Below are 11,118 nucleotides of genomic sequence, written 5' to 3'. Positions count from 1 at the left end.
CAACAGATAAGGAAATAAACTAATGAGAAGGAGATGGTGATGAAAAAATAACTCCTTCTCTCGTCGTGACTTAAACGCCACCAGACGACGGCCATCTCTGTCAGTGTGAAGATAATAATTGGCATAATTGTAGATAGCCTAGCTAGCCCTTTTGACAGACAGACAGACAGACAGACAGACAGACAGACAGACAGAAGGCTTAAATGTCACACCGCCCTAATTATTGCTTGCTTGGGCGTGCACTGCATTGTGTTTACTGTGTATGTGTGTGTGTGTGTGTGTGTGTGTGTGTGTGTGTGTGTGTGTGTGTGTGTGTGTGTGTGTGTGTGTGTGTGTGTGTGTGTGTGTGTGTGTGTGTGTGTGTGTGTGTGTGTGTGTGTGTGTGCGCGTGTGTGCGTGCGAGTCTCTCACGGGGCTGGCACGCCGCCGCGGTAGTGAATACCAGTACACTTTGCCACGAGCTCTGCCAAGAGCGCCTCAATAGATAAATAAATGGATTGGATAGAGATGGATAAGATAGAGATGGACGGACTCTGTGTGTCACTCCTGCCACAACGACGGCCATACAACAACATGAACGCGTGTTCTGTTGACCAGAGGGCGCTCGCTCCGTCCGGCCCACCTCCACAGATGGCGCGGCGCTGTCAATCGACCGCGTCTCACCGGGAACGAGCGGGCCGCCAATCAACGAAGGCTCACTCCCCCCCAGCCTGCCAGTGGTTTGATCGGCACTCGGGGTTCGCCTGATCCCACCAGACGACGACGACGACCGCGACGGCGGAGGAGGAGGAGGCGTCCCCCTCCGCGCACATGCTCGCTGCCCGGTCATTACGCTCCGAACACAAGCCCACGCCTGTCCACCCCCCCGTCTGTCACTCAACCGCCCCGTAACCACCGGTTGTGTCTTAGGCGACTGACAGGAAACACTGGGCTGCAGGGACCGGGCGTCCTGCCACGCTCCCAGCAGGTAGAGGGAGAGGGGGGGCTGGGGGGGGTGGGTGGGGGAGGAGGGGAGGGGGGGAGAAGGAGAGGAGGGGAGGGGGGGGAGAAGGGGCTGGGGGAGAAGGAGAGGAGGGGAGGGAGGAGGGGTGGAGGAGAAGGGGAGAAGGGGAGGGGAGAAGGAGAGGAGGGGAGGGGGGGAGAAGGAGAGGAGGGGAGGGAGATGAGTGGAGGAGAAGAGGAGGGGAGGACAGAAGGAGAGGGGGGAAGAAGAGAAGGTGGACGATTGGAGGAGAGGGGGGGAGGAGAGGAGTGGAGGAGGAGAGAAGGAGAGGAGGGGAGAAGGAGAGGGAGGAGGAGAGGGAGGAGAGAAGGAGAGGGAGGAGGTGGAGGAGAGGAGGGGAGGAGGAGAGGGAGGAGGAGAGAAGGAGAGGAGGGGAGAAGGGGGGGAGGAGGAGAGGGAGGAGGAGAGAAGGAGAGGAGGGGAGAAGGAGGAGGGGAGAAGGAGAGGGAGGAGGTGGAGGAGAGGTGGAGGAGAGGGAGGAGGAGAGGAGGAGAGGGAGGAGGTGGAGGAGAGGGAGGAGGTGGAGGAGGAGGTGGAGGAGAGGAGGGTGTTATGGCTGTGAGAGGTGAAGCTGGGGTGACGGCGTACAGAGGGCGGCTGTCAGCTACGGGGCCGCCCAACTCCAAACACACTGAGATACAACCACCAGAGAACACGACAGGATGAGCAGCAGAGCAGAGTCTGACGCTGATCCTCTCGGCCTGTCTGTCCCTCTCTCTGTCCGTCTGTCCATCTGTCCATCTGTCTGCCTCCCTGTCCATCTGTCTGTCTGATTGTCTGTCTGTTTGTTTCAGGTACTAAATTATTGTAATAGTCTCACATTCACCCATGTAGGCAAATACATTCACATCCTTTGAAAAATACCGATGAACTAATTACTATAAAGTATGAAATATTTCATTGTACAAAAAGATTATTTCATTCATTTCCATAATTGAATCAAAACCCGATAAAGAGCTGCTGTACCCGATCAGGCAGCAGGTCGAGAAACCCTGACGACAGCATCCAGCTAGGAGAGCGCCGAGCGAGGGATTGGCTGACTGCTAACGACTCGTGTTTGGAGTGCATGATTGGCTGGAGCGTAAACCCGCTCATGCTCGGAGCACAGGATCGTCTGAGGGAGCTCACCCAGCACCGACTCACTGCCGGTCATCCCTGTTGGATTCTGGGTATTATATCCGTCCTGGACCACGACCAACTGCGGCGTCAGAACCTTCTGTTGTTCTCTTGGGCCGAGGACTTCTTCTTCGCATCCCCCCCTCCCTCATCTGTATTCCCCACTCCTCTGCAATCCACCCATACCGAGCAGGTCGGTGCCCCCCCCCCTCCCCTCAGCCATGTGAATTCGCCTCAGACTTCATCTTTCTGCCCGAGTGGCCTCATGACAGATCTAGAAATAATCCCACGCAGCGTTGCGATCGATCGCTCCTCGGGAAGAGAAACTCTGCGGAGAAAAACACCCAGAGAAATATTATGTGCAGGCTCTTCATGCGGAAGAGCAAGCTTCCTCTGCCTGGCCCGCGCTCCCTCACCTCCACCCCACCTCCGTCACCCCCCCCCCCCCCCCCCCGTTCTACCTACATGACCACGATCCGCCTCCATCACCCCCTCCCCACCCCACCCCCTACATCAGCGCCACCCCTCCGTCTTCACCCCACCCTACCCTACCCACACCCCCCCCCCGAGCTAGCCACATGACCCCCACCCTACCCACATGACCCACTTCCCTCCCATACCCTCCCTCCCCCCCCCCCCCCCCCCCTACATCACCCCCACCTCGGCTACGTCACACGGAGAGTTAGGGAGGTGGGGTTACAGGGCCGGGGTTAGGAGGTGGGGGGGGGGGGGGGTGAGTGTAGGTGAGGTAGTGAGGTGTAGATTAGAGGAAGGTGCAGCAGCACCTCCACTCACGGCTGAACGCGATCCCGTGGACCCTCTGAGGCCAAAGCCGTCAGAGGGCTGGACAGGTGAAGACCCGAGACCCTGGATACAGGACCCGGACCACCGGGTCAACGAGAACACGGACCTCCTCCAGGCCTCCAGTCATCGACCCAAACAAACAAACACAGGGACCGGTTCCTCGATTGATGAATAATCTTAGCGGCAGGTCAAACGTCAGCACTCCATCTTAGTCCTCATGACCTGAACCAATGTTCCTCAGAACGTGTTTGGATGCTTAGAAACACACACACACACACACACACACACACACACACACACACACACACACACACACACACACACACACACACACACACACACACACACACACACACACACACACAGAAACACACAGAAACACACACACGCACATATAATCAAAAGCACATATACACACATTCACATTCACACACACACACACACACACAAACATATCATACACAAAAAAAACAATTCTATTCCCTCCAACCCACACACCCACACAGGAAAACAAACACACGCAAGCCGTTTAATCACGCCTCCACTTGTCTCGACTGGCCCTGGTTATTAACAGTAAACATTGACCTATCACAACCTTCCAGGAAGTACAAGGTTAAATATGATGGAAAACAAAGAGTGTTTGTGTATGTGTGTGTGTGGGCGCATATCTTACAAAACACACACACACACACACACACACACACACACACACACACACACACACACACACACACACACACACACACACACACACACACACACACACACACACACACACACACACACACACACACACACACACACACACTTTGATTTGTAAAAGAGGTGGAAGAATAAAAAGCCTTTCAGTACCTGAGATCGTTGGGAGTGAATTCCTTTACAAATATCGGCTCATGAATTCCTTTTCCGGCTTTTGATCGTGTTGTTTGTTGTCAATAGTGTGGGTTGACACAATTTGCTTTAGAGGCGACTTTCAAAGTCAGTGAAAGAACCATTGTCTGCTTTCTTTATCCGTTGTTTGTTCAATTCCAGTGCCATACAATAGAATTAACAATCCATCCAGGGTTTATAAAGCAACCCTCCCTCAAGCACCATGTGCCCATTATTCGTCCTACGTGAGCTGTAGGTTTGGACTTTGTAATCTAGTTGAATTACTCTGAATTACTCTATAACATTGAAACAAATTTCTACCGCAAAACGGGCGTTAATCTTTTATTTGAAGTGAGCAGGTAGGGGTAAAGGCATCTTGCTCTATGATGACCACAGGCAAGTCTATGGGGTTCAAACACATAGATACATAGACACACATACAAACTAGTGCCATGATGTCTTCATTTTGATGATAGAAAATAGAAGAGAATATAATCTTCATTCCCCCCCAGGGGACTTTATCCTTCACATCAAAAAGGTGAAAAATGTAAAACAGCAGTTCAGTCATAAGAGATACAACAAATGTCCCATACAAACCCCTAGTACACAGGCAGACTGAACACCCCATATCAATATCCACGTAGAAGAGAAGTCCGTCCTCTCTCTTGTTTTATTTTGTTTTACCGACTCACATTCATTTAAAGCTCAGAAGATATGGATGCTTAACAACATTCAACGCTGTAAGGTGTATGTAAAAGTGGATGTAGGTAGATTAAGGTATATAAAAGGTTTGTCAATGTGCACAAAATTGTTATATTTTTCTGTGCTAACGGATGAGATTAGAAAGGGCTCTAGCTGTGTGGAGTCTCTGTTTGTTGGCCCCTTGACTCGACTTTTTAACACTCTTTTGTTAGGATAAATGTAGTCTGTTGAAAAGCCCATTCAGAGATGTCCTTAAGCAAGACAGTCTACGAGTGAATGGCTCTACGCACGTTTACCGCTCCAGATAAAAGTCAGATAGCACCTGGAGAAATCCAATTTGAAGAACTCTTGTTTTGACGCGTCGATTTCCATTTCCTGTCTCTAATCTTGGCAGGAAGTTACCCAGCAGATTACCGGGCAAACATGTAGACCTGTAAACACACAATGCGCCTCAATACATGTGTGATACCTTCTCTGTGACGTGCATTTCAACAAACAGGAGGAAAAAAGTAACTTGTCTTTTCCCAACCCTTCAGATAGCATCATGACAGCACTAAGATAGTGCCAGATAGCTTCAGATAGCGGCAGACAGCATCAAGGTAGCAACGGCTAGCTTTAGATTACCATCAGATCCCATCAGATGATAGCTTCATCTAGCACTGCGATAGCACTGAGATAGCGTCAAAATAGCATCAAGATAGCATCCCGATAGCACTGAGCTGGCGTTAGATAGGGTCAAAGAGCATCAAGATAGCATCCCCGATAGCACTGAGCTAGCGTTAGATAGGGTCAAAGAGCATCAAGATAGCATCCCGATAGCACTGAGCTAGCGTTAGATAGGGTCAAAGAGCATCAAGATAGCATCCCGATAGCACTGAGCTAGCGTTAGATAGGGTCAAAGAGCATCAATATAGCATCCCGATAGCACTGAGCTAGCGTTAGATAGGGTCAAATAGCATCAAGATAGCATCCCGATAGCACTGAGCTAGCGTTAGATAGGGTCAAATAGCATCAAGATAGCATCCCGATAGCACTGAGCTAGCGTTAGATAGGGTCAGATAGCATCAAGATAGCATCCCCGATAGCACTGAGCTAGGGTCAGATAGGGTCAAATAGCATAATGGCTGATAAAATCGTGCTAGCGGCCAACCCGCACCCTAAGCTAACGTCAGATAGCGCTCATCGCCTCCCGTCTCTCGCCGTTCTCCGGCGAGGGCGGCTTCACTCGGCTCCAGGGACGCAGGCTGGCGGAGCCCGCCCAGCACCCGGCCAGCCTCCTCCGGGCGCCCTGCACCACGCCGCCCACCACGCTCCGCAGCGCCGCCGACGACAGGTAGAAGATGAGCGGGTCCAGGCAGGCGTTGAAGGTGCTGAAGAGCAGCGCCTTGTCGCGCCAGTCGGGGCTCCGCCACGTGACGAAGCCCACCAGGTGGGACACGTTGTAGGGCACGAAGCACACGGCGAACACGAGCAGGGTGCCCAGGGCCATGCCGATGGCGCGCAGCTTCCGGCGGCGGCCGATGTGCTTCAGCCGCGACAGGATGTGGATGAAGTTGATGTAGCAGAAGCTGCAGATGAGGAACGGGACGCAGAAGAGCACCAGGCCCAGCTCCAGCCTCACCGGCAGCAGGACGGCCAACTGGGCCGGCGTGAAGTTCTCGTAGCACACCGACTCCCTGCGGGGGTCCCCCGAGCGGCTCGAGGGGTCCTCCTGCAGCATCTCCACCGCCCAGCTGCCGCTGCCACTGCCACTGCCGCTGCCTGCATCATTGGGGTTGCCGCCGTGGGTGCCGTTGCCGGGCGAGGTTCCCTCGTTGCCAATGAAGGGCATGATGAAGACGATGCTGAGCTGGGCGATGGAGAAGACCCAGAAGAAGAGGCTGGCCAGCACGGCGTACAGGGGCCGGCGGCGCAGCGTGTGCTGGATGGGGAAGGCCACTCCCAGGTAGCGCTCCACGCTGACGGCCGTCAGGAAGAAGGTGCTGTTGTAGATGGTGGTGTAGAAGATGAAGCCCGAGAGCGGGCAGAGCGCGTAGGGCATCTCCCACAGCATGTTGTTCATCACCTCCTGCATCTTGAAGGGCAGGAAGAGCAGGAAGAGCAGGTCCGAGACGGTGAGGTTGAGCAGGAGGATGTCGATGGGCGTGGCCTTCTTGCGCACCTTGCCGCAGAAGGTGTAGAAGGCGAGCACGTTGGCCGGGAAGCCCGTGACGAAGGTGATGACGTAGACCGAGAGGCACAACCCCGTGTGGCAGTCCTGCATGGCTGCGCTGGCGATTTGGCGGTGGCGCCGTGGGTGCTTGGGTGGGTGCTTGGGGTGGGGGGGAGCGTCGCATTACATCATAGCTTTCCCCCCCCCCCCCCCACCCCGCCCGGGGAGCGATGGGGACTGTGGAGCGCGGCGTCCACGTGTCACACAGCCAGCTCCTCGCGCCGGTCAACGGCGTGGAACAAACGGAGACAGACAGCGCCGGGGTCCCCCCACGTCACTGCTGATGAGGCGGCGGCTCGCTAGCAGCCCCCGGGACGTCGGCTCGGCTGACGGGAGAGAACAGAGGGATTAGTTCGGGGAGGGGGAGGGGGAGGGGCCAGAGCACGGCTCTTCGCTTCCCCAGCAGCCCCGTGTGTCCAGACGAGTCATTTGTGAGCAGCTCTGCCGCTGTGTCGAGCCGAACACAAACTTTGGTCTGGATGTGTGAGTCAGGACTCAGAGGGGGGCGTCAGAAGATGTTCAGAGCCGCCTCTATCAAAGAGGGAGGCTGCCAGGGCCGGCGGGGTTTGTACAAACACCGGCGGCGCTTATTGCTTCCTCGCTGCCATAAACACGGAACAATAAGGCCTTATCACAAATGGCCGGCTATCTCCTTTTTACCCACAGCGAACAGGTTGTGGAAATAATGATCTCCGTAAATGAAATGACGACTCACACTCAAACAGCTGTTATTGACTTCTGCCTTTTCTATTCCTCACCCCCCCCCATTGGTCTTATAATACGAATGAATAATTTAGATTACTCCTACAGTATTAAATATCTATTTTTCACTGATATGAAAACGTTCAGGAGGATAAAACAGTTACTCCACAAGGGGCTTTGATACAAGTTCATTCAGCACGCACTAAATGGGCATACGTGGGACTTAAAGAGGTGACCATTAAGACAAATGTTAATTAAGACTTTCCTTTATCAGACAAAGAGCCCTTCTTCAACCACTACAGGAAGAGTTGATCCAAACCGGACACGCATGCATTCTACACCTGCATACAAAGCACACATGCATTCACCAACTTTTCTCACTGTAAATAACTCAAACACTTCGTACATACATCCCATGATTCCCCTTAAAACATACACACCTTGCACTCTAATTATAAGAACATGCTCGAGAAAAGTCGAACATATTTCAGATGAATTACCTTGTGGCTCGGCGAGAAGTAACACATGCTGCGAGGCGCTCGCTCCACCCTCCTCTCTCGCTCTCCTCTCCGTCAGTCTGCAAGGCCGCTGTCTGCACCACTCCTGCGTGCAACACCCCCGCGTGCAACACTCTGCAACTCAGCTTCCGTCTGCTTGCTCGCTTAAGCGGCGCTAATTCAAACGTCCAGTCCAGATAACGGACACCATCGTTCGGGGGTGTCACAGTCACCGTTTATCTCCCGCCCGCCGTCAGAACCGCAGTTTCCGTGGTAACGAGCAGGCGGTCGCCTCCCGGGCTGGCCCCGAGGTCTCCGGTGGGTACGTCCGTGCAGGTGGTTGGATTTGGTGGACTTTATTCAACCATCTGGTCGCTGCTGGGTGGTTCTCGGGTCAGAGATGTACGCTGCAGGCTGTACTACCTACCCACGGTCTGATAGACTGTATGGTGCCGCCCTGTGTGTGTGTGTGTGTGTGTGTGTGTGTGTGTGTGTGTGTGTGTGTGTGTGTGTGTGTGTGTGTGTGTGTGTGTGTGTGTGTGTGTGTGTGTGTGTGTGTGTGTGTGTGTGTGTGTGTGTCAGTGTGTGGGGTCAGGAGGAGGCCGTGGTGCAACAAGACAAACACGGCTGTGCTGTCAGCTGGCCATCATGCGGAGCCTTTATGATCTGCGTTACGTCCGTCCCCCTTGCGCCCATACGGGGTGTGCCCAGCGTCTGTCTATTCTATACCGTCCGCCCAGAGTCAATTTCCTGCCCGGGAAATGACCGGTGTGTGTGTGTGTGTGTGTGTGTGTGTGTGTGTGTGTGTGTGTGTGTGTGTGTGTGTGTGTGTGTGTGTGTGTGTGTGTGTGTGTGTGTGTGTGTGTGTGTGTGTGTGTGTGTGTGTGTGTGTGTGTGTGTGTGTGTGTGTGTGTGTGCCAAGTGCCACGATTGTGTGGGCACAGAGGTCTTTTGAAATATGGAGTGGACTATGCAAATGAGGTCGAGGAGGAGTGATTGCTGGAGACTCTCTGTGTTCGATCCCGATCACACTGTGTGAGGTAAGGCCACTCGGGGACTTAAAGGAAGTTTTGACACACCATCCCTTTGATGTTTGAAGAGCCGGTTCCTATCCCTCTCCTTCCTTTCTTCGCCTCACCCAAAGGTTTTAACAATGAGCATTAAGTAAATAAATATATATCTATCAATATATAATGAATCACAGCTCGGAGGAGGCGCGGCGGCGGCGAACAGAAACTCAATTAGAGAGCGTTCAAATATTTATAAGGAGCAGGACTCCGGGACTGAACTAACTAATTTACACTTCTCAAAACCACATTTCTGGTTAAATATTAAATAAGTGTGTTTTATCAGAAGATTTACCTCAATTTATTTTACAGGGGTTCTAGTGGAGTGATGATCTCAATCGCAAAGGCGGAGATGACATGTGAATTTCTATGTTTGGTACATTCACAAATGATTCGATGTAGGGAGTGAATACAGATACAGGTCACTGAGGTGCAGGTAGGGGTTGGACAGTGAATACACACCGACAGGTCATTGAGGAGCAGGTAGGGGTTGGACAGTGAATACACACCGACAGGTCATTGAGGAGCAGGTAGGGGTTTGACAGTGAATACACTGACAGGTCATTGAGGAGCAGGTAGGGGTTTGACAGTGAATACACTGACAGGTCATTGAGGAGCAGGTAGGGGTTGGACAGTGAATACACACTGACAGGTCATTGAGGAGCAGGTAGGGGTTGGACAGTGAATACACACGGGTCATTAAGGAGAAGGTAGGAGTTAGGCATTGACTAAAGAGATAAGAAATGAAGGAGCATACAAAAGGGTTAGACATTGAATACAGAGACACTAACTTTAAGGAAACTAGAAGTTGCCATCTAAGGCCGAGGTGTTTGAGGTTGACAAACTCTTCCGTGCTTCACACATCGCCCGACAATTTGACCGTGAATAGACGTGTTCTGTTCTATGAAAGAGGAAGGACATTTGATTTCCCCGAGACAGAAGGTGGGGGCTCCAGAATGAGCGAGAGAGTCTGACGGAGATGGAGAGAGAAAGAGAGAGAGAGTGGGGGGGCATGTATTCAATTTGATCCTCGCCATTTTTGGGTAATTGAAATCATTTTACTGTGAAAATGTAATCACTGCACTTATTCCGTTGGAATTCTCCAATTTAAAAGTCAGGATTCAAATGTCGGGACCGAGAAGTTAACCGAACTGACACGTTCAAATTTGTTTGTCGAATGGGAAATTAACTCAGTCATTTGGCTCTCTCACCACTGCTGAGCTGTGGTGGACCACGTTCTAAATCAGATAGTATCCATCATTCAAAATCAGATAATATCCATCATTTTATTCACCCGCGCTAATGGGAACAAGGCAATACCTCAGGCTGATCGCTTTGTCGTGTTCTAACCTGCTCTCGTCAGAACTCAGGAGGCAGTGTGGTCTGTATTCTACCGCTGGTATCGACCGTGAAACGCACTCGGAGATCTGGGACGGGTGAATCCCAAACACGGCGCAGTGTTTGTCAGAATATCGTCTAACACGGTTACAATCCCGCCGTGACACCTCCGTCCACGGAACCACACGCCGTTTGTTTACTGAGCCGAGAAAGAGAACCAGGCTCCTCAGCCCATCAGTGGCGATGTAGGATCGTATTTGATCCTACCGTTGATGTGTGCATGCACCTAATGTCCTCCTAACCCTGGGAGAACCGGAGGAGGATCATCGCAGAAGGGGGACACCTCCCTGGAGGGAGCCCTCTTCTGTGATCCGTCTCTGTGTATCTTCTGGGGGAGTTCTTCCTTTAAGTTCTTGAGAGGGTTTAGGGTTACTAGGGGACGTCGTAGAGCACAGGGGCCTGAGAAGCCCCTTTGAGAGACACCAACTATGATTAAGGGCTCAAGCGTACAAATAAAAGACAACATAATTTAAAGGATGGAGAGATGAAAGGCTCTCTTTCTACATCCCCTAAGAGTAGATAGCACTCTGTAGTCACGGGAGCAGTAACGTTCGCTCGCGTTCACTTTCGACGGACGCGATGCCACATGGAAGACAGGATCGTTTTTGTTTTTCTTATCACGCCCGTCGCTTTTTTGTTGGGTTGTTGTCCCAGGTCAAAAGGTCAGCGGGCAATGGGTCCAGATCGACCAATAGGGTGAGAAAGAAGTGATGTCATCCCTTGTAAGTCGGGCCAATCCGACCCGAG

The 11,118-nt window shown here is 52.3% G+C and overlaps 1 protein-coding gene across 1 annotated transcript; it reads right to left on the bottom strand.

Moving 5' to 3' along the window:
* Positions 1-5,663: 5,663 nt before the first annotated feature.
* LOC130384253 (free fatty acid receptor 2) lies at positions 5,664-6,836 on the bottom strand. Its single transcript, XM_056592361.1, has one exon. It carries the CDS (start codon positions 6,756-6,758, stop codon positions 5,664-5,666), a length of 1,095 nt encoding a protein of 364 aa, XP_056448336.1. The 5' UTR covers positions 6,759-6,836.
* Positions 6,837-11,118: the final 4,282 nt, after the last annotated feature.

The sequence above is a fragment of the Gadus chalcogrammus genome, chromosome 6 (genome assembly GCF_026213295.1).
Source record: "Gadus chalcogrammus isolate NIFS_2021 chromosome 6, NIFS_Gcha_1.0, whole genome shotgun sequence".
In the NCBI taxonomy this organism is placed as follows: Eukaryota; Metazoa; Chordata; class Actinopteri; order Gadiformes; family Gadidae; genus Gadus; species Gadus chalcogrammus.
This window is presented reverse-complemented; position numbering and strand designations above follow the sequence as displayed.